General features: G+C 41.4%; 1 protein-coding gene across 5 annotated transcripts in view; it reads left to right on the top strand.

Annotated features, from left to right (window-relative positions):
- The first annotated feature begins 288 nt into the window (after window positions 1-288).
- POMGNT1 (protein O-linked mannose N-acetylglucosaminyltransferase 1 (beta 1,2-)) overlaps window positions 289-23614 on the top strand; it is an 84345-nt gene continuing 61019 nt past the window's right edge. For 3 of the 5 annotated variants that reach the window (XR_015697272.1, XM_087719730.1, XM_087719728.1), the window contains exons 1-14: window positions 291-509; window positions 2033-2229; window positions 11305-11410; window positions 12418-12533; window positions 13264-13329; window positions 14652-14765; window positions 15663-15780; window positions 16277-16375; window positions 17931-18058; window positions 18933-19003; window positions 19624-19699; window positions 21334-21417; window positions 22292-22333; window positions 23185-23243. Coding sequence is in view for 3 of the 5 variants with exons in the window: in XM_087719730.1 (XP_087575856.1) it covers window positions 2119-2229; window positions 11305-11410; window positions 12418-12533; window positions 13264-13329; window positions 14652-14765; window positions 15663-15780; window positions 16277-16375; window positions 17931-18058; window positions 18933-19003; window positions 19624-19699; window positions 21334-21417; window positions 22292-22333; window positions 23185-23243 (1190 nt within the window). In the remaining 2 variants the exon portion in view is untranslated. Of the gene's footprint in view, window positions 510-2032; window positions 2230-11304; window positions 11411-12417; window positions 12534-13263; window positions 13330-14651; window positions 14766-15662; window positions 15781-16276; window positions 16376-17930; window positions 18059-18932; window positions 19004-19623; window positions 19700-21333; window positions 21418-22291; window positions 22334-23184; window positions 23244-23614 lie in introns of all 5 variants that reach the window. The other 2 variants (XM_087719729.1, XR_015697273.1) reach the window with 2 other exon arrangements.

Below are 23614 nucleotides of genomic sequence, written 5' to 3' on the forward strand. Positions count from 1 at the left end.
GGGGGAGCCAGGCACGAGCTCTCACCTCACAGACATTGAGAGAGAGAGAGACTGACAGCTGGAGTATTCCCTCCTCCTCGCCGTCTTTCAAAGGATGGCCCCCAACTTGAATAGACAACCGAGACAACCAATCACAGGTTGCGCCATGCGGGCTCCTTTCTTGCAGCTGGCTTTTGCCGCCGCCGCCGCCGCCGCCGATGCTTTCCAGCAGAGAAGCCTTGCCTCCTTTCCGGCCGCTCCGCCTCCCGCCCCGCCTCCCGCCCCGTCTACTCCAACGTGGCCACCTGCCTTCTTGCTTTTGAGCCGTCTCCTTTAAGACCCAGGCTTCTTAGCTTATATCCCGCGCCGGAAGCGGAGCGGCGCCTTCATTTCAGCTTTTCGGTGAAAGGGTGTCGACAGCAGCTGTGCTTCCACCCGCGCTCGTGCAGGGGCGGCTGGAGTCCTGGGAGCGCGGCGCCGGGCTATGGAGAAAGATCCGCGGCTGGGCCTGCCGGGGCTCATCAGCGCCGGTGAGTGGAGAACGGCAAGGGGGTGTGAGAATGGAAAGGGGTTCGCTTGGGGAAAGCGGGAGGGGTAGGTGGGTGTCCTTTCCCAGCCTCTGACGATTCATTTTGCATCATCATCACCACCATCCACCTCCTTCCGTTTGTTTTCTGAGGCAACCGGTTCCTCCTTCTTACTAATTCGTTTCCTTTTGAATGCGCTTCCAAATCCGTCTCGTTTATTAAAACAGGCTGGTGAGAGGAGAAAAGACATCGCCCGGCCCACGCGTGGGGTTTGTTTTGAGTCAATTGTAGGACGCCCGGCTCCTTTGTTTGGTGGCCGATACTGCCTTTCTTCTCTTCCCCGCCTCTTCTGCGTGGGGATTTCTGCTTGTTTTTGTTTATGGGACGCACCTCCGCCTTTTATTCCACAGCTCCAGGCGGCGTTCCCGTTTCCTTGCTGAATATCACTCTGGATATAAGCTTTGCTTTGGGTTGAGGTAATTTGTGAGAAGGGTTGGCAAATGTTATGGATAGTCTAAAACCGGATGGTTTGTACAGATGTTGTTGCCCCTATCATTCTTAGAAAAATGCCCGGCTGGCATGTCGGTGAATGGGACGTTCCCATGAAAGAGCTTCGTGGGATTTGAAGTCCAGAATGTGGTAGACAATAGCAGATTGAGGAAGCTATTTTTTTTAAAAAAAAATATCCTCCAGAAAATATATTTACGGCATGAAGCCTTAGCAGAGATGCTGATTCTAAAGCAGAGGTCCCCAAACTTGGCAACTTTAAGACTTGTGGACTTCAACTCCCAGAATTCTCCAGCCAGCTCTGAAGGATGAATTTTTTAAATAATATTTATCACTTTAATGTGTGATCTGTAGAGCTCTATTGAGATCTGGATCAGAAGGCAATTCATAGAAGAACTCTTTTCATAGCAGTGTTGGCAGGATGGTTCTGTATGGAAAATTCAGAACCAGCTCCATCTGGTTCTTCAATAAGCATTGCAAACCTAGATCAATCCCCATGCCATTTCTAGCATGTTCAGCTTTTTCTTTTAATTTTATCTTTCTGAGAGTGGAAATGGGACAACATTTTCTGGATGCTGCTAAGATCTTGCCTCCCCCTTCCATTTTCTGGCTGTCGCCAACATCTATAGAAGGTTCTCTTAATCTGAAAATACATTTTCTGGGGCGGGGATTGCACATATACATACACAATATGAATATAATATGATTTTTTTTGGGGGGGGAAATGTTGCATAAAACTCAAGGTCCTTTGCTTGGCTCCATGTTCAACAGTCTTCATTCTCCTTTTAGTTTTCCCTGACAAAGAATTCATTGTCATTCCTTCCAGTCTGTCCTTGTCACACCGTTACATTCTGCAAACTTCCAAATGTGCTGCCCAGAATAAATTATGTGAATGAAATATTTGTGCAAATTTGGGAGTTTTTAAAAAACAGCAAAACCTAGTGACATTCTCTCAGACATTTGAACCTAAATATGACCAGCTCTTCCTTTCATTTTATTTGTTTACTTTGTCCTGCCAGGTTTAACTTGAATAATTCAATGAGAGAAGAGCAGATGGTGACAGTTGCCTCATGTTATCTACTGCTGTCCCTTTTGCCCTGCTGTGATGGATGAATGGAAGCCTAACCCACAACCCAAGCCGTGGAAGAAACGCAGCTGGTACCTGGCCTGGAAGTACAAGTTGACAAATCAGAGGGCACTCCGAAGACTGTGTCAGGTGAGAAGAAGCCCTTCCATTTAGATACTTTGGTAATGGGGAACATTATATCTGATAAGGTGATTAGCAAAGATCTTTGGCTTTATATACTTCTGGATTATGGTGTTTAAGGAACAGTAATCCTTGAAATGGAATCACGTAGAGGTGATATTCTTTATATAGCCTCAAGAGCATATTTACATAAATGGATGCACTACTTTGGAAAGACAGGATGATGTAGGATTTTGCAAGCTAGCAGATCTATTATAATTCAAGCTGTTCTTCAGGCAAGAGTACAGGCTATGAAAGCTCATGTTTCAGTAAGAATTACTCAGCTTGGAACATTAAGACATTATTTGTATCTTTTAAATGTATCAGACAAGGTCATATAATCTGAACTTGTTTCTTTTGGACATCCACCTACTTTTTCTGTTTAGTTTATTTTTCTGCCTAAAGGCCATTGCATGCCCTTTGCATTAAATATTTTAAAAATCTATAATAAAGGGTTTTTAAACCATTTCAGATTGATACATCTGATAGTTATAATTCATAAATTGTATCCTTTTTTGATAGTACGACTGCATGTTTTGAAAAGAAATAAGTGGTTCAGACCTTACACAAGAACAGAAGTCTTATTGTGAGTTAAATTATCCATCTTATGCAAGATGACTGGGCGGAGTACAATAAAAATCAAGTATTAGAACATATAATAAAACCACTTAAAATGCTTACATAATTAAACACAAGAAGATCACAAGATGGTTGGAATCAGAATGTTCTGCATGGTTCAGTTTACACCTGGGGCTCCCTGGTACCAGGAGATTCCCAGCCTGATTGGCGGGGGGGACGGGACATGTTTTTGCAGAAGACCAAAAGGATTAGGGCCAACCACACTTCAGGGGAAAATGAAGGTCCTTTTGTAACATAGTAATTTGTATCCCAGTTGCTGTTTTAGTAATGATGGTTTCTAAATGCTCTGGACTTTAAATTCTCCACCAGCATTTTTCAGAATAGTTGTCCCCCACCCCAATTGGGGACGATGTGCTAGTATTTTAAATCCAGAACAAGTAAGGTTGCCCTAAAAGGATATCTGTGCTTCACAGAAGCTTCCTTGTTGCAGCTAGGCTGAACTTTTTTGTAGATTCATTGAAACTCTCTGATACTACAATGTATCCAGTTTTTATTGTCTGTCTGAACATAGAATTTTCTTTGCCTTCACTTTCACATTAACTTTAACTTTTAACTTTAACTTTTAATAAATTTATATGCCGCCCAATCCTGTAGGACATGTGATTTATCTGAGCATTTTGATACATCCAAAAGTCCTGTGCATTGCTTTTCTGGTTTTAACCAAACAGTTGAATGGGTCAGTTACAGATTGTAATGCAAACATTGTATTGTAGCATGGGTAATCAAACCAATTATGCCTTATTCAGAAGTGATGGTTAAGGTTGTGCTGCATATGCCTGGAAGCCAGGCATAACCTAGGGTGTTCTTTGTTCTTTTCCTTTTTGCAAAGCAACTTGGTACCCAGGTACTTTTGCTGGCAAGGAATAGGATGGACAAAAGTACCTGCTGAGGACCCTATTAACACTTGCAGAAAGTTCTGTGCCATTGGATATGGATGATAATTAGTTCATTTAAGCAGAATCATATAACAGAATAACAGAGTTGGAAGGGATCTTGGAAGTTTTCTAGTCCAGGAGTCCCCAAACCCCAGTCTGCGGTGTGGTACTGGTCCTTGGCATGTCAGCAACAGGTCCACGCAAACAAGCAAACCTCATCCACGGGATGCAGGCAGTATGCAAAACCACGCCTCCTTCTGGTCTGTGGAAAACATTTCTCCATGGAACCAGTCCCTGGTGCCCCAAAGGTTGTGGGCCATTGTTCAGATTATATACAAGTACATCAAAGTTGTACATCAAAGTACTGGCTGAGGAAATAGCAGCAGTTCATAAATGAACCACTAAAAACAATTAAAACCTTCATTAATTGATTTATCCATTGAAATTTTGGTGGTAGACCTGCATTGAGATACATGACTGGAGCTATTTCTGATACAAAACCCTGTTATGGCTACTGTCTGGCTTGGTTTTGGTTTTTTTCAAGTAATTTGCATAAACCATTGGGGACCTTAGTGAGCAAATTTATGAGGAAGGGCTATGCTTTTTCAAAGGTTAAGGTTTTATAAAGTAAAAAAAAAAATCCCTCCCTCCCTTCCTTCCTTCCAAAAGTACATTTTAATATGTTGATACTTTGAGATAATGCTTACATAAAGTTGGTAAACTTCCAGCTCCATGGTAGTTGTGATTGCCATGATCAAAAGCCACTGGACTAATAGCCATTTTTTCTGGGATGCTAGGTAGGTTGCAGTCATGCCAGTAGTTCTATATGAAACAAATGTACTCACCTGCGGACCCCAAAAATGATCTGAAGTGAACTGAGGAAATCTGGGTTTCTCTTACACCTGTCACCTATTATATAACCAAATCACTTTTTCCTTATGTGGACCGCTCTGGGCCTCCCAAGTCCAAGTCATTAAACATTTGTAGGAGAACATGGGATAGAGCTTTCTGAAACCCATTTCCCAGTTCTGTTTTCGATTTACCGCTGATGATTTGTGACTAATAATGGATTTCTTAGACATTTTATCTTCGCACAAAAAGGGGATAAATTTATCCTACTACATTCTAAAGACTGACAGTGCAGCAGTCAGGAAGGTATGACAAATGTATTGCAATGTCTTGTCTGGATCCCAGTGTCTTAAAATAGCCAATTTAATATAGAACTGTCAGTGCTGCAGGAGATCCTGACGTCTAGACAGGACTAGTTCAGATTTCCCATAGAAACCTATATACTTGTTGTGCCTTCATCACCAGAGGCTTAATCATTATAGTACCATACAATATGTTATACAAATGTGATATATTCTGCACAAAGCACTTTGTTACCATATAATGGGAGCAAGAGTGACATTCTTTTCCTGTTGAGATAAATTAAGTACATGAGAAACTGGTTTTTTGTGGGGAGATTTTGTGTCAAGTAGGAAATTAAGATAATTTGAACATATGTAAACATATGAATTGTAGGCTATGTAGTTAAATTATTTTACAATATCTTGTTGGGGAAAATATTGTAATAGAATGAATAAACAATTCATATTTTTTCAATTTAATGCCCAAATGCTTTATTTCTCAGTTTTGAAGCCCATTTTATTTATACATTTTATTTGATCTCGTATTTTCATATTTTTATTAATATCTTCTTATTTTTAACTTTTAAAAATGGAAAGCATTCCCATGAAGTTCTGATCCATTTGGCTACCTTAATTCAAGTTAATTTCACCAAAATTAATCATAATAAAAATAAAAGTTGCTGTCCCCTTTGTTCTGTTTTTTTTTAAAATTTTTAAATCATTTGTTGGTTAAATTTTGTGCCAACATTTCCTGAATCTCTGAACCTTAGTCTCTTTTATTTTTGTAATACAGAAAAAAAGTTACACTAACGTGGGGGTGTTGCTGCAAAGGAAAAATCTACCTATAGATTAATTACATTCAAAAGTGGCTAAGAAATGAACATGGCTGGATTTAATGTCCATATAGGCTGCAGTGCAGTTGTGAGTGAAGATGGAATACCGCAACTCCTAGCTGCTCAACTTAGGAGCTGATTGCAAAAACTTTTATTCATGCAGTTCACTCCTGAGGAGCAGCTGTCTGGAGTACAGATAGGCTTATCTCACAATCGCTTGTTTATCTGAAGAGATTTCACTAGCAGGTGTCTGCCCTCTGGTCGGATTCTTAGCTTCAGTTTTGCCCCGGCTCCTTCAGAGATGTCCAAGCTGACATCAGATAATACTCTTTGAAATATACCGAATGTCTCTAACTCTTTTTTATTTCCAGCTATAATATATTTTAGATCTGACCCACAGATAAAGATTAGTGATTAAGTAGGGACACAGTGGTTCAGTGGCTAAGATGCTCAACTTGTCGAACAGAAAGGTCGGCAATTCGGAGGTTTGAATCACTAGCACTGTATAACAGAGTGAGCTCTCATTACTTGTCCACTTCTGTCAACCTAGCAGTTCAAAAGCACATAAAAATGCAAGTAGAAAAATAGAGATCACCTTGGTGGGAAGGTAACAGCGTTCCATGGGCCTCCAGCATTTAGTCATGCCGGCCACATGACCACGGAGATTTCTTTGGACAGCGCTGGATCTTCAGCTTTGAAACAGAGATGAGCACCACCCCCTAATCAGGAATGACTAGCACATATGTGCGAGGGGAACCTTTACCTGATTATGTCCTAAGATTATTGATGTGAAATCCAAGGGTAAAAACAGAAACACAGGGAAGTTAAAAAATACATGACATAGCATCCAATGAAAATCTATTCATACCTGCACTACAACCACCTGGGGAAAGCAAAAGCTTCTAATTGTCATAGTGATGGGACAGAATTTTTCTGCAATTATAGAGACTTTCTAATGCTGGTCATTTGGCAAGTAGTGCACAATTATGGTATGAGAGCCATCGGTGCTATAACATAAAATAAAAATTCTTTTATGTTTGATGCTCAGTCTCTGCCTTTATTTGTATTTATGCTCTTCAGCAAGATACTTTTCTTCCAGACTTGTCAGTTTGTCATCCTGGCAACCACACATTACATACTTGAGATTTAAAGTCGGTCCACAATCCACAAAAGCTAAGAACTGTTGCTCTAATTTTAGGGCTGTTGTCGTGAAAGAGAACAAGTATGAAGATAGACTGAACAATAAGAGGATTCTGATTTTATAGGTAAAATTCAGTGAGCTTTAATTTGGGTTTTTTTCTGAGATAGAAAGTAGTATAAATGATATTCATTTTCTCTGAGACTGTGCCTTCACATTACACAGCCTTTTGTTTCATGGATAGTATATTGTGGATGGAAATCTGTTCTGTCCCCCCTTTTCCGCTCGTTAAACAGACGGCAGGCAGACAAACTTAAAAGGAACTCTCTTTATCAGTTCTCAGCTCAAACTGGCTGCGAGCCCAAAAATAACATAAATACAGTCTCTAACGAGATAACAGAATACTAAACAAAAACTCTTACAACGCAATGCACTTCTCCAAGAGTATCCTTGAATCAGGGTTACAGAAAACAAAGCACTTCTCCAAGTGTATCTTACATAAACCACGACTGATAATCAATGTTGAACAAACCAAGGAACGTTGACTCCTGCAACTAGGGCGTGGCACCATCCGTCCTTTTATCCCCCAAACCCCACTAATGAGCCCCAGCTGCATCATTAATCTTGCATTCAGAAAAGACTCACAGAAGACTGCTGCTGAGTCACAACACTATCCCCCACCACAGGGCCCTTTCCCTGGGTTCTGATGGTCGGGATGCGGTCGGAATGACATGTCCACAAGATGACCCACACCCATTTCCCTTGGTGCCTTTTTCATGAATCCCAAACCTCTGGAGGCATAGCCCCCTTGAATCGGAACTCCCTAGGTATCCGGTGGCCACCATGTTTCCTTCCGCCCTTCACGGCATTGACACCCTGTCCAGAGTCATGCACCCTCTGCAAGGCCGACCCACCAGCCCCCCTACTGTCAGAGGTTGATGGCAGCTCTACCAGCTTCGGCCGAGCCTTAACACCCTGTCCAGGGTCCTCCACCCTCTGCAAGGCCGACCCACCAGCCCCCCTACTGTCGGAGGTTGATGGTACCTCTACCAGCTTTGGCTGAGCCTTAACACCCTGTCCAGGGTCCTCCACCCTCTGCAAGGCTGACCCACCAACCCCCCCTTCCGTCGGAGGTTGACGGCAGCTCTACCAGCTTCGGCTGAGCTTTAACACCCTGTCCAGGGTCCTCCACACTCTGCAAGGCCAACCCACCAGCCCCCCTACCGTCGGAGGTTGATGGCACCTCTACCAGCTTTGGCCGAGCCTTAACACCCTGTCCAGGGTCCTCCACCCTCTGCAAGGCTGACCCACCAACCCCCCTTCCATCGGAGGTTGACGGCAGCTCTACCGACTCCTGCCGAGCCACCAGGCAATCCCCTCTTTCAGAGCCCTTCCCCCGGTTTCGATGATCGGGGTGCGGCCCAGAAGGGTTGGTGACGGCCTCCCCAGAACATGGTCCAAGACACTGGTACCCCACTGGGAACCTAGAGACAAAGTCCAGTGTTGCAGGGACCGGAGTCGACAAAGGCTGGAATCTTGGCAGAGTTATCCTTGTAGACCTGGCCCAATGACACTGGGCACATGACTTCACGCACCTCCACACGTCATTTTTCAGATGGGGCCACCAAAATTGACGGGAGGTCAGGCGCAACGTCCAAACAAACCCCCAATGTCTTGACGCAGACGCGCAATGAATCTGCGCGAGCACCCGTCGACGGATGTGCCCTGCGGGAACATAGAGCCGGCCCCGACATTTCAAAAGATCCCCTTTCAAAGTCCATGGGGATGCCGGCCCCCCTTCCGCCTTTCATCGCTCCACCCAGTCGTCCCCCCGCTGCACATCCCGTATCAGAGACTGCATGCTCACGGGATGACAAACGGCAATGCAGGACAGTCCGAGGTGGAAGTGAGTTCGCAGGGCCAGAGTTAGCAATAGCAATAGCAGTTAGACTTATATACCGCTTCATAGGGCTTTCAGCCCTCTCTAAGTGGTTTACAGAGTCAGCATATTGCCCCCAACAACAATCTGGGTCCTCATTTTACCCACCTCAGAAGGATGGAAGGCTGAGTCAACCCTGAGCCGGTGAGATTTGAACAGCCGAACTGCAGAACTGCAGTAATCTGAAGTAGCCTGCAGTGCTGCATTTAACCACTGCGCCACCTCGGATCTTTCTCTACTTTACTTGGCAGGGCATCCGCCCTGGGACTCCACCCCCCCGAACGCATGCTATCTTGTGCGAACAGGGTATCACGGCCACACCAATGTGCTGGTTGTCCAACATGATAGTGCATTGCTGAGGGACGGCTGCAGTCCGCACAACCCTTCTGTTTTTCTTGGGGCATCTCCCTGCCAGGTGTCCAAGATCCCCACAGTAGAAGCACAATCCCTCAGCACATTGTCTGTCCATCTCTATCCGTGACACTCAAGGTCTGACAGCACCCAACTCCATGGGCTCCTCCAAGTCCACTGCAGTCCCTTGCTGAACCAGCATGCTGGTGGTCTCCTGGAATACACGGCGAGGCCTTCGCCTCTGCAGCCGGGCGTCTATCCAGAGGCCCAGGTGGACCAACGCGTCGAACGTCGGTGGCCTGTCCACCCTCGCCAGTTCATCCTGCAACTCATCGGACAGGCCATCCTGGAAGGTGCCCATAAGCGCTGGTTCATTCCATGCTGAGTCCTGACTCAGCAGCCGGAATTCGCTTACGTACTCCTGCAAAGATTCACGACCCTGCCTTAATGCCTTCAGTCGCCTAGTTGCTGTTTCCCCCTTGATGGGATCCTCAAACATCATCTGAAAATGTTGACAGAAACCTTGGAAGTCATCCAAGAAGGGGCTAGACTGACTGAGCAAGGGTGTGGCCCACCGGGCAGCTGTGCCTGAGAGCAAACTGATAATGAATCCCACCTTTGTCCGGTCAGTGGGAAAGTCCTCCGCTCTCAAACTCAGGAACAGCTGGCATTGTCCCAGAAACGCGGCAAACATAGCCAGACTCCCATCATATTTATCTGGCATGGCTACTGAGCACTTCCTCCTTGGCTGGGGGGGTCTTGCAGTTCTCTGCAACTGCATAATTTGATCCGACAACATTGTGATTTGTTGTGCCATTTTCAGCCATCAACTGCTCCATAATTACGGAAATGAAGGCTTGTCAGGCAGGAGTCAATCTGTTCTGTCCCCCCTTCTCCGCTCGTTAAACAGGGGCAGGCAGACAAACTTAAAAGGAACTCTCTTTATCAGTTCTCAGCTCAAACTGGCTGCGAGCCCAAAAATAACATAAATACAGTCTCTAACGAGATAATAGAATACTAAACAAAAACTCTTACAACACAATGCACTTCTCCAAGAGTATCCTTGAATCAGGGTTACAGAAAACAAAGCACTTCTCCAAGTGTATCTTACATAAACCACGACTGATAATCAATCAATGTTGAACGAACCAATGAACGTTGACTCCTGCAACTAGGGCGTGGCACCATCCGTCCTTTTATCCCCAAAACCCCACTAATGAGCCCCAGCTGCATCATTAATCTTGCATTCAGAAAAGACTCACAGAAGACTGCTGCTGAGTCACAACAGAAATCTTACTGCACTTTGCACCTATGCTGTGATTCCATATTCCTATCAAGTAGCTCATTTTCACTACCCTGAAATCTCTTCATAATTTGTCAGGGAAGGCAGCCTTTTTGAACCTGTTGTGGTATAAACTACAGAGTTCTTCAGACAGCAAAGGCCATGTGGGATGGCAATTCTGGGAGTTGTTCTTTAAGCATTCAGATGCCAAAGTCTCAGAGGCATTTAAAAGCATGGTGGGGAGAGGTCAGAATTATATTTTAAGTATTGTATTTTAAGGGTGATATTAAACACACATTAATATATGACATGACCTGCTATTGTCACAACTATTATTAAGGTTCGTGAATGCCGTCCACTTAAAGAGCTGTGTGCCAATTATTTATTTCCATTAATAAATGACAGAAAACATTCCATATTTATATCCTATGACACTTAATGCAAAAATTTATTTCCTTCACCAAAAGTCAGCATTCGGTTTTAAGGAATAAACAGATGGCTACTTACTGTAGAAATGTGATATAACCGGCAGGAAGCTCAATATTTTCCTCTATTTCATCCTTATACATGATAAAGGAAGTACATGGTACACAATGATAGAAAAGCTGCCAATACACAAAATGAGACATTTTTTAAAAGAAGAAAATAGAGGTAAATGGAAGCAGGAACTAAATTTAATCCCTAAAGAACAATGGGAAAGTTCAACAAAGAAGTCCCCAAAACTCATTCACTTTTCCAGTGCTATGTCCTTCCTGTATAGCATAAAAATCTGTGTTTTCATCACGTAGGTATTTTAAGCATCAGGTTTTCCAAATCTATTTTTTTCCTAATCTAATAAAGGAGACTTTTGTCTTACAGATGGGAGCGGTCCTTTTCTTGCTGGTAACTGTTATTGTGAACATAAAGTTGATCTTGGACACTAGAAGGGCAGCCAATGAAGAAAACGATTCAGCTCATGATTATGGTGAGCAGTAAATGTGATTAAATGGTGGTATTAGAATGTACTGTGTGATTAGTAGGCATGTTCTGGGAGAAAGGGAATGTGGGCTGTTCTATGATTGGAGAATAGAATTTACCATGCAACATTGCTTACTGGTGAATCCCATCCCATGTTCCTAATTATAGGAGCATTAAATATAGTCTAAAGTTTTGATAGTTTGCTCACAAAATAGTTTTTGATAGTTTAGAGAGAGAAAGACACTATTTCTTAAGGAAATATATTGTGCTTTCTTACAGAACTTAAACATTTTCAGGTAAAATTAAGCAAGTAGGCCATGGTTATATTCTGACTTCTGTCAAAAAATATGCCCGTGGAAAAATTGATTTAAGTGTCCATGGGGAGCAGAACCAGAAGATTGGATTTCTTGTATTTACAAACTGACTAATCTAAAACTAAAAGTAGTTTAACTAAGCAACCATTACAACTAGAATTTTAAAATCAAGTAACACTCAGTTGAAGTCTTTAATCTTATGCTGCAGGCTGTTAAAAACTAAATGGAAGGAAAATGTTAGTTTGCTTTTTATATAGATAACATGATGTTCTTTAGGAAATAATTCTACATGCTTCCACGTCAAATGTTCTATCTGTGCTTTCACGAATCAACCTCACCTTACCTATACAGCTAGTCCTCATTTGGCAATCACATTTGGGGACTGGCAATTTGGTTGTTAAGCAAAACAGTCACTAAGTGATATCCTAACCATGCTTACAAATTTATTTCAGCTTTCCTTTGTTTTATAAATCTGAGAAGGTTGTAAATGTGAGAAGTGATCACAAAGTTATTTTTTCATTACTGTCATAACAGTGAATGGTCGCTGTTGGAAGTAGTTGCTAAATGAGGACAATCTGTATACAGAAGGCCTTTCAGAGGCCTTTCAGAATGTTCATAATTTATGGAGAGATTACTATAGGATAAAAGCATTAAAAGTATGTCCAAAAGAATCTAAAATATGGTGCTCTCTCATTTCTAGATGAAAGTTTGCAGAAGCTAGAGATCCCTCGGCAGCCTATCAATAGCAGAAAAGTTCTGGACATTGAGGCCTATTCCAGTCGCTCCAAGGTTTATGTTGCAGTTGATGGGACCACGGTGAGAATCCGCACTGCAGCTGTAAGATGCAAGAATCAGGGCAATAATAAATTCTCACATGGTTTACTATGAAGGAGTGCTTCTTGAATTGGACAGTCTCTTCCTGCATTATTTGACTCTGTCTGTCTGTCTGTCTGTCTGTCTGTGTGTGTGTGTGTGTGTGTGTGTATTCCAGCTATCAGTTTAATTGTGTACCTATTAGGCCAGCAAGTATATTTAGTAAATTTAAATATATAATATCCATTTTGTGCCTTTGGGTGACCTTTAATTTTTAATAGCATTTCTAAATGAATGTATTCACGATAGAGGAACACAGCAATTTTTTTTTAAAAAAAAACAGTCTGTTTATTAATAGAAAGAGCACAGTTTCTGTTCTTAAAGCAATGTACAAGAGTAGTGTTTTTGTAAGGAATGCAGGAAGGTTGTGGTGTGTTTTCCCTATGTGTCTGCATACACATATATACAAATACATATCATAGAACAATTTGATGAGTTGCTTTCATCTGATATTGCTTTTATATCTCATCTTCCAAGTTCTTAATATAAAAGCTGAGTATAATTCTTTCCAACATGCTTACTTTGCAAAAGCTAATTCAGCGGGATTTGGGGTTACAAAACAAAGTTTTGTAATTTTTGGAAGAAAATGATGTATAAGAAACAGCCGAGGATGATAAGGGGTAACAGGTGTGAAAAGGATAGTTTGATAACGATTGCTTTTGTTACTGTACAGGTTTTAGAAGATGAAGCCCGGGAACAAGGCAGAGGCATCCATGTCATTGTGTTAAATCAGGCCACAGTAAGTGATGAAGAACATAAATCTGACCTAAATGAGGTCAATATGCTCCTTTTTCTGAGAAAAAAGTGAAGGCTATGTGGAATTTCTTACATTTCCACCAAACTATTCTTCAACCATCACTGAAATCCAAAACAGCTGTACCTTGGAGTAGAATTTTTGGTCAAAGTTCTGGTCAGAGTTTTAGAAAAGCATTTTAAACTCCACTGAAGGTTTTAGCAAGGTTCTAGACCTCTAGCACTATGCCAGGCCTGTATTGTCCAGTACTAAAGCTCAGTGTAAAAGGAAGTCTAGGTAATAAAGGTAATCTCTGGCTTTAGAAACAGTTGCTTAGAAACCATTTGAAGTTACAACGATCCCCCCCCCCCAAAAAAAAATGGTACCATGACTTGGATTCCAATGGCCGGGGTGGGGGGAGGTTTCACCACATTTTTGACACTCAACAATTGCCCTGCATTTATGGCTTTTTACAGTGTCCTGCGTTCATATGATCGTGATTTAGAATGACGGTTCATTTAACGACCACTGCAAAAAATCAGATGTCAAATGGTGGCCCACTTAACAACTGGCATGATGTAAGACTAGAAGAGGCAAGCTCAATTATGGTCACAAGTCAAGGACTACCTATTTGCTATCCTCCCTGAATTACACAGGATTCAGTGAGCTCCCCAACTGGCAAAAAAGTTAATAGATGCTTACCATTCTGTATTTCCAGTAAGCTCCTTTACTGGGGGAGGAATTTCTAAATGCCAACTTCCTCTCTTCTTTCTCCAGAAGTCTGTAACATGCATGGCTGGGAAGGCTTGCTTTTATAGCCAGTGATCTTTCCTGGCATTAAGCTCTCCACAGCTGCCTAAACGTGATAGATGTTCCTATCACTTTTCTTTAAGAAAATTACTGGGGTAATACATGCTAGTATACAATGTTGTAATGCGGAGGAGAGGGCAGAGATATTCCTCAATTGGATTAATCTGGAAAAAACTGCCAGATGTTTTTAAAATATTTCTTCTGTTGCAGACATAGAATTTTAAAGAGTTGGAAGGGGCCTTAAGGATCATCTAGTCCTAACCTTTGCAATTAGCAGGAAAGCCAATTAAACCATCCATGACAGTGGCTGCTCAGTCTCTTCTTAAAAATAGAAAATCCACAACCTCTGTAGGTAGACTACATTGTCGTACAAATCAGGAAGTTTGTCCTTATATTTAAACAAAATCTACTCTACAATGTCTCAACTGCAGTTCCAAACTAGAGTTGTGGCCCCAACATATTTGTCCCAACATGATTTGAGAAGAAGTGATCTAACACAATTTTGGATTGTTTTGTAGGGCCATGTGATGGCCAAGAGGGTTTTTGACACCTATTCTCCCCATGAAGATGAAGCCATGGTTCTGTTCCTCAACATGGTGGCCAAGGGTCGCATCCTTATCTTCACAATTAAGGTAAATTGAAATTGGTGTTGTAAATTTTCTTTTTTTCTTTCAGATAACTGACATTTAACAGAAATTAAATTTCTAGTTTCACTTGAACATAGTCTAATGAAGCTAGAAATACTTCGATAGAGAAGTCAAGGGGATTGTGCTACTATTAAACATTAATTTTATGGATTGTATCTGAAAATGTAATTTTGTTAATTTTGTATGCATTTAATGTTAAATTATATGACACACTAGGTAAAGGTTCCCCTCACACATATGTGCTAGTTGTTCCTGACTCTAGTGGGCAGTGGTCATCTCTGTTTCAAAGCTGAAGAGCCAACACTTTCCAAAGATGTCTTCGTGGTCATGTGGCTGGCATGACTAAATGCTGAAGGCGCACGGAACCGTGTTACCTTCCCACCAGGGGTGGGTTCCCCTGGTTCATTCGTGTGCGTGCATGTGCTGTGCAATTAAAATTGTTCTGCACCTGCGTATAACTGAAAAATAAAATGGCAGTGCCTATGGTGCTGCCCAGAGTACCAGTTTGGGGGCATGGCAGGCCTGGGTGGCTTCCCACCAAAGTGGTTCCTATTTTTCTCCTTACATTTTTACATGCTTTCGATCTGCTAGGTTAGCAGAAGCTGGGATAAGTAATGGGAGCTCACTCCGTTACGCGGTACTAGGGATTCAAACTGCTGGACTTTCTGGTCGACAAGTTCAGCGTCTTAGCCACTGAGCCACTGCATCCCCTGATATGACACACTAAAAAAACAAGTCTTAGTTTGACATCTTATTACAAGTTTTTTTTAAAAATGGAGCTTTAGCTTAAAAGAACTGAGGCAGCATCGAACGATTCTTTATGCTTAAAGGATATATAAGCCATGTATCTGTATTAATATTGTGGAATTTCTTCATTTTCAGGATGAGGGTTCCTTCCACCTTAAAGACACAGCCAAGAGTCTTCTGAAGAGTTTAGGGAGCCAGATTGCAGCTTCCCTCAGCTGGCGAGACATGTGGACATTTGTGGGGAAAAAAGGAGGTCAGAATCGAGAAGGGGCAGAAATCTCCAGGGGAGGAAGGGACGCAGGAGAAGGGCTCCTGGTGGGTTGTAACTTTTTCAAGGAGAAGTATAATATTAATCAAGCCAAATATTTGGCTCTGCTCTAGCTTCTTGTTTTTTGTATATTCATAATATTGGAAATTCTCAGCCCCATTAAATTGGAGCATGAGAAGCTGGGAACCTTTTCTGTTAATAATATGGGGGAGTGAGCATAGGCAGCTGCAATGTTTCATATCTAAATCATTTTTCCCTCTTCTACAACAGTTGAGGGTGTCTTTATCTCCTCCTACTCTTGAGTACCATAGAGGGATATTTTGTTAATCTTTCTTTTGCACTATAAGAAATATCCCAAGGAGCCTAGCGAAAAAGTAAGATTACTGACTAACTGCTACATCAGGGATCGAATAGTGGACCAGCCAAAGTAGTGAATGGTTATTGGCTGCCTATTGACCATAATGTGTTGTGTTCTCTGTAGGTGAGGTCTATGGCGAGAAGCATGCCAAGTCTGCATTGCTCTCCTCATGGGGAGAGCCAGTCTTGTTGAAAACAGAAGTCCAGTTAACCTCTGTGGAAGGTATGATATTCATTCCCAAGAAAGGAGTAGTAGAGACTATCCTTGAACAGCTTTAAAGCTAGGAAATCAGGAACCTGGCTGAGGTAAAGAATTGAGGAAGAAGACTAAAACTAGTAAAGTTTCTACTGAAGAGGGATAAAAAGTACTTTGTATGATGTGACACAAATATCGGACATCTAACCCAGGGTAGATTGACTTCCTACTTAGTATAGTACAGGTGATCCTCAACTTACAAACATTTGCTTAGCAACCATTTCAAAATTACAATGGCACCAAAAAAGTGACTTAGGATCAGTCCTGATCCTTACAACCCTTGCAGCATCCCAACAGTCCAGAGGTGGGTTCCTACCAGTTCGCACCTATTCGGTAGAACCGGTTCATCAAATCTACCGAACCGGTTAGAAGAGGTTCCACCAGTGGACTTGGAAAGCAGGCCACACCTACAGAAGAGGTTCCAAACTTTTTTGAAACCCACTACTGGTCCTTGGATATGATTATTCTACACTATCATGCTCATATTCATAAAACTCAGTCCCTCTGTGAAAGATAAGGATGACTACTGCATTTGTGGTGCAATCAGAACATTGCGTGTGTTCAAGTTGTTTTAATGCAAACCAAAGATGCCTTTTAAAAAACAAGTCTACATCATATTCTTATGCATGCCAGTGCTGTGTGCAAGGTAATTTAAGGTGGTTCTGCAAGTGTCGTCGGCATCTTCATATCCGGTCACATGGGTGGCAAGCCACTCCCATCCGGTCATGTGGGCGGCAAGCCACTCCCACAAAGGAGGCCACCCCCACAGAGTAGGTTCGAACAATTTTTGAAACCCATCACTGCCACAGTCACATGATCAAAAGTTGGGTGCTTGGCCTCAGATACCTATTTTTGATGGTTGCAGCTTTCCAGCGTCATGTGATCACTAAATGCAACCTTCTCAGCCAGCTTATGGCAAGCAAAGTCCATGGGGAGGCGGGGGGGATGGATTTGCTTAACAACTGCAGCAAAAATAAAATAAAATTCAGGCATGATTCATTTAACAATCATCTGACTCAGTGACAGTTGTTCTGACCCCAAATATGGTTGTAAGTCAAGGACTGTCTGTATGTTGTTTTAGCTTTTCTCATCCTGATTTTCTACCCAAACCCAAAATGATTGGCTAGACTAGGGATAGGTTGAGAAATTGGCAGCTCTAATACACTGATTTAAAGTGCTGTTCTCTTTGGTTTCTCCTGAAGCAAATCCAATGAAATTAAAAGCTGCCGTGAAGACAAGATCTTATTTTTTTATTCTATATTCAAAAGAGGGTTTTTTTTTTAAAAAAAATCATTTTCTGTTTGGCAGCCAGCCATTATTTGTCATACAGATGTTTTGAATTTTCAGTCTCGGATTTTTGATCATTAGTGATGGTTTGTTGCTTATGGGTATCATAGATTGATACATCCTAAGAAAGTTCTGAACTGCCTATAACAGAACATAAACTGATAAAAGGCTGTGTATTTCAAAACCCTCCTATATCTCAAGCTAATCATATACGTACATATGATGTATTCCACAGAGGCAGAATGCCATTGGCCAGATACTGAGTTGAATCGGCGGCGAAAGCGTTTTTGCAGCAAAGTGGAAGGTTATGGAAGTGTCTGCAGCTGTAAAGATCCTACACCTATAGAGTTCAATCCTGATCCAGTAAGTACAATAATGGCCCTTCTTCAACAACTCTTTCTAGAAACTAAACTTCCATCTAATTACATAGATTTAACTGGCCTATCAAATGATTAATCTGAGATGGATGGATGGATGGATGGATGGATGGATGGATGGATGGATGGATGGATGGATGGATGGATAGATAGATAGATAGATAGATAGATAGATAGATAGATAGATAGATAGATAGATAGATAGATAGATAGATAGATAGATAGATAGATAGATGATAGAATGTTCTATCTGGCAATAAAGTTTACCAGACTGTAGTTGGGAGTCAGATTTTTAAAAAATGATCTTTTATGTTCATCTGATTGTTGTATTTGTCCTTCATGCCTTACCTTGTTTTTTAAAACTTTTCTGACTTTTACTTTATTTCCAATCTCCTCCTTTCTTTGCCAACTGCCTACTTCTCTGAATTTGAGATACACGAGAGAAATATAAATACTACTGGGAATCTTTTCTGAATTCTGAAACAAATAAATAGTTCACTTTAAAATCTACTTACATAATTCTAATTCTGGTAGTGGTCAGACGATATTGGTTTGAGTTCATAATCTAAGTTTTGAGACTACAGGCAAGGAAAAATTGCTTATACAGAACTTAACTGTTCCCAGTTTTCCACTTCAATCAGTGTTTCTCAATCTTGGTAGCTTGAAGATACATGGATTTCAATTCCCTGATTTCCCCAGCCATCCATTCTGGAAGTTGGAAGACCACATATCCTCAGGTTGCCAATGTTGAGAAACACTGCCTTAAATGTTCAAGTGTAAGAACAAACAAAGCTGCAATGGGGGGAAAGAGGTGTTGACAGTCAATCTTAAATTTCTGTTTCTGATGTTCCTTTTTTTAGCTGAAAGACAACAAAGTTTTTGATGTACCTGTTGCTGTCATTGCAGGGAACAGACCTAACTACCTGTACAGGTGAGAGACAGTTAGTAGGGACAATAGTAGGGAGTATGTAACATCAAGTGGAGAATTTGTATTTCTTGCCTGCCTAGTTTCTATTGGAACATAATCACCAGTTCCCAAATGATGTGGTCAAGTTTTCTTGATTTTGTCCCTCTAAACCAGGGGTGTCAAACTGGCGGGCTGCAGGCTGGATGCGTCACGCACAGGCCACGCCCACCTCAGCTCCGTAAAGGGGAAAATATCACAATACATCATGTGACAGCAACATGATGCTGCATGTTTGAAACCCATGCTCTAAACAAAGTCTTTTATCCTGCAAGGAAGGGAAAAGGAAAGCACACCGTTGACACATCCAGAGTCAGCTGGAATATTTCACCTATAATAGAACAAAAGTCTAAATCAGATCCTCCAGTCTCATCTTGTTTGTTTATTTGCAAATAATTTATATTCTAAATAGTCAGCTCTGAGTGGCATACAATACATAATTTGAGATTAACATGAACAAAGGTTAGTCAAGTTTATATCAGTAATATTAAAGTATTAATCTAGTATTAGATATACTATGCATTCTAAGAATACATTAAAAAGCTTTCTGGGAATCACTGCAAATACATGAACCCTTTTCTCTTTAGGATGCTGCGGTCCCTTCTGTCAGCACAAGGGGTCAATCCTCAAATGATAACAGTTTTTATTGATGGATATTATGAGGTAAGTCATCAGGAAGAATGGATCGACTTCTACTTTGCAGGTGTGTAACTTTGGGGGAAGGGGTCCAGTTGCAGCACTTGGGGTGGCATTTGGGTGATGTTCTTACACCGAAGAGTTAGTGAGGCCAGGACAAATCTTAATTTTAAAATTTAATTGAAATTAAAATTGCTCCCCTACTATATTCCCTTTATGAAAGAATACACATCATGGAGAACTTTTGAAAAGGCTGAAAGATAAATGCAGAGCCTGTAGGTGACCGGGATATACATTCTAATCACCTTTCATATTGTTAGCGCTGTGCAAGATGGGAATTTTAGGAGAGCTATCTTTTTCTGAGCATTGCAAATATATTTTGGCTAAAAACACTGAGGAGATTTTGTTTTTTCTGTGCCTTATATTACTAATAGTACTTCTTTGTGTTCTGTCACGAAATTTGTTCTGGGGGCAGTAGTGGAATTTACTAACTAGAATGGTTCAATTCAGACTTAGGTTTTTTGGTCTCTACAGCAGAGCTGTTTTCCTTCCTGAAAAGGAATATATCTATTCACATGGTAGATACACCTTTATAGAGTTGTTTTGTTGCCATAGCAACTGTGTCAACTGGCTACAGAAGGACAGCATGAAAGCAAGTCTTTTAAAGCACTGAATGATTCGGTTTTATGCTTATGCACGTATGAGAAAATACATGGATAATTTTTTTTATAGATGAAAAACTTCTAGATACGAAGCCTTGGGATCCTTTTAGACTTCAGAAATCAATCTTAACTAGATCCCTCAGCAATTGATCAGATGTATAATAAAGTTGACACCATCTAACTACTGAGATAGTTGGTTAAAAATTGTATTTATAGCAAAAGAAAAACGCTATGAGATACCCTTTTTTCAAAGACTACTTCAGGGGCTTTGTTCAGCTCAATATCTGCCATTGGCTATCCCTATAACATAGACTACTCTCTTTGAAACTGTGATGTAACCACTTAATAAAATGCAAATGGAATTTATATTCTGATCTACTTCTGTTTTTCTCTGAACAATATGTACAACTTGTATTCCATGTGCAAATAAAGAGCCTTCAGTGTTTGGCATTGAAGAAGCATATCATAAAAACATATTATAACTATAATAACATGTTAAGTAACAAATGTGCCAATTTAAGATAAGGAACTTTATGTATAGGCATTTGGATGGTAATTCTTATTTTTGTAAAAGTAGACAGTAATTTTCATTAGGTACATGAAGTTATACATCTTGGGTTGAGGATCTGAAGGGTGTAAAGTTCTAAGATATGTGGCAACTGTAGGTCAGGAACAGAACACAACACAGTTTGAAAGCCTGAGGATCACAGTGGGAAGAACACTAATACAAAATTAAGAACTGTGTACAGTTTTCACTTCATGAATTGCCTGCCTCAAAATAATGATAAATTATTAATAATCCTTAATAGTTTCACAACACATTGAGGACTATAATGAAAAAGCTAGAGGCCACAGGTTGTTTATCCCTATTCTAGAAAAAAATCCCGTTCAATCCCGGAAATCTCTAAAATAGAAGGTTTGTATCCAACCTGGAAGATGAAAATGAATGAGCACAGTTCAGAAAACCTTATTTACCACACACATTTCCTTCTTTTCCAGGAGCCAATGGATGTGGTTGAATTATTTGGCCTGAAGGGAATCCAGCACACACCCATCAGCATTAAAAATGCAAGAGTCTCTCAGGTGAGTGGCCCATTTCATTGCCTTGACTGCTGCTTCCATGAAACCACAAACTCCATTAGAAATCCCATTCTGTACTTGTTATCCTCCAGACTGATTTGTGGTGGATGAGCTCAAGCACAAGCCTTGGCTCTCCATTGATTAGAAATGCAGGGTATGTATCATTCTTGCCTTGTGGCACAAATGAAACCAAGAGAGAAAGATGGTTGGTCTGAATGTTCTAAAAAGTAGTGTTGTGGCCTGCCAGCAGAGTTGGTAGCAGATTTGGACATTGAGGAGGTTGGGAGTCTGGGGAAGACTCTGACAAGTGTTCGGCGTCTGAGGAAGACATGGGGTCAGGGCCGTCTGACAGTTATCAGCTGCCTTCGGAGGCAGACATCAGTGAGGTAGACAAACAGCTGGAGCCTGTTCCCAGTGTGCACATGCGCAGAGTTGTCAGACAAAGGGAACAGTTAAAGAACAAGGGTCAACTTGGGAGTAAGGCCACAGGTGGACGGCGAATGGCCCCTCCCATAGGGAATAAAAGAGGAGCGAAAGAGGGGGGGGTTTGCAGGAGACAATTAGTTCATTCCTGCATTCTTGCCAAGTATTGCGGTGTCTGAAAGATACCGGCCTGACCACTCTCCAAGCCTGATAAAGGTTGGTAATTGTGAACTATCTTGAAAGACTGTGGGAGAGGAAAGAGTTTGCTGGAGAGGAATTCACTGTAAATTAAAGGGGTTTATCAGGGCGAGGACTTGGCTTCGTGCTTCTGGGGAAGCCTAGGTCAGAACAAGTAGTTTTTCAGTAATGACTCTCTCAGTATTATCATATTTATAAGAATAAACAGATTTAGGGAAATGCCCCCATTCTTACTCCTTCTTTTGTCCCCATATAGCACTACAAGGCCAGTTTGACTGCAACATTCAACTTGCACCCGGTACGTCAGCTGTTCTATTTTTGCCAGTCTAGAGAGGACTATTCATTTAGAAAAATTCCGCTTTAGAATATGCTCTTCTATGTAACTACCGTATTTTCACCCATATAACCCGCGGGTTATATGCGTTTTTTGCATGCACAGCGCCCCCCTGCGGGTTATATGCGTGGGCGGGGTATACGGAAAATATTTTACACGATCGGAGGCTTGCACAGGCTTCTTTCTCCGTTTCTTCCCCCACCCCGATCTCAGCTGTTTCCTTCTCCTCCGTTCCTTTCCTCTTCCCCAGCTTGCGCAGGCTTCTTTCTCCGTTTCTTCCCCCACCCCGATCTCAGCTGTTTCCTTCTCCTCCGTTCCTTTCCTCTTCCCCAGCTTGCGCAGGCTTCTTTCTCCGTTTCTTCCCCCCCCCATCTCAGCTGTTTCCCTTCTCTTTTACTCGTCGCGGGTTATATGCGTGGGCGGGGTATACGGGAAATATTTTACACGATCCGGAAAACCCGCGGGTTATTCGCGTGTGCGGGTTATTTGCGTGGGCGGGTTATATGGGTGAAAATACGGTACTGAGAGCTAGTTTTAATTAATTAAAGGAGTTATAGCAAATAAGTACCTAATGCAAACCTGGAAGTTGCAGAGGCTGTTTTATTTAAACATAACATGACGGCAAATATAATACCATGCTTTTTAGAAATACGGGTTTTGATGATTTAGTTGTTACTGAAAAGGAATGTTCTTATATTCTGATGAAGATAATACATTGCTGGATTGTCAGCTTTTAAGAAATTCTTACACTGAGTGAAAATGTGTATATAAATTTGAAGCACTGTAGGTTCCCTTCTATCCTGATTGTTTTGTAGGATGCAAAGTTTGCTGTGGTATTGGAAGAAGACTTGGACCTTTCCATTGATTTCTTCAGGTATTCATTGAATTCATTTTCTACCCTGGTCCTATTTTGTTTTGCCAGCAAAGAATTGCGGCTGTGTCCCGATACCTCTTCTGTCAGTGTGACTGGCCAGTTTTAGATGAATACATTGCTATTAGTTGACAATGAAAATATAACTCCATTGCAAGGGAGATACTGTAGGACGAGAGCTCCTCCATCAAGCCCATCAGAAGAAATTCTGATGGTCAGGAAAGATAACTTAGATCACAGTATGCAAGCTGACTCAGAAAACGTCTTTTATCTGAGAAGTATGGATTAGCATTTTAACACAAGATGAGTCTTTGGATATTAGACAAAATGTCTGCATATGTTTGAAGCTTGTTCAGTATCCCATTTTCTGATTC

The sequence above is a fragment of the Thamnophis sirtalis genome, unplaced genomic scaffold, assembly GCF_051295495.1.
Source record: "Thamnophis sirtalis isolate CommonGarterSnake01/CBP01778 unplaced genomic scaffold, rThaSir2_p1.2 scaffold_7, whole genome shotgun sequence".
Taxonomy (NCBI): domain Eukaryota; kingdom Metazoa; phylum Chordata; class Lepidosauria; order Squamata; family Natricidae; genus Thamnophis; species Thamnophis sirtalis.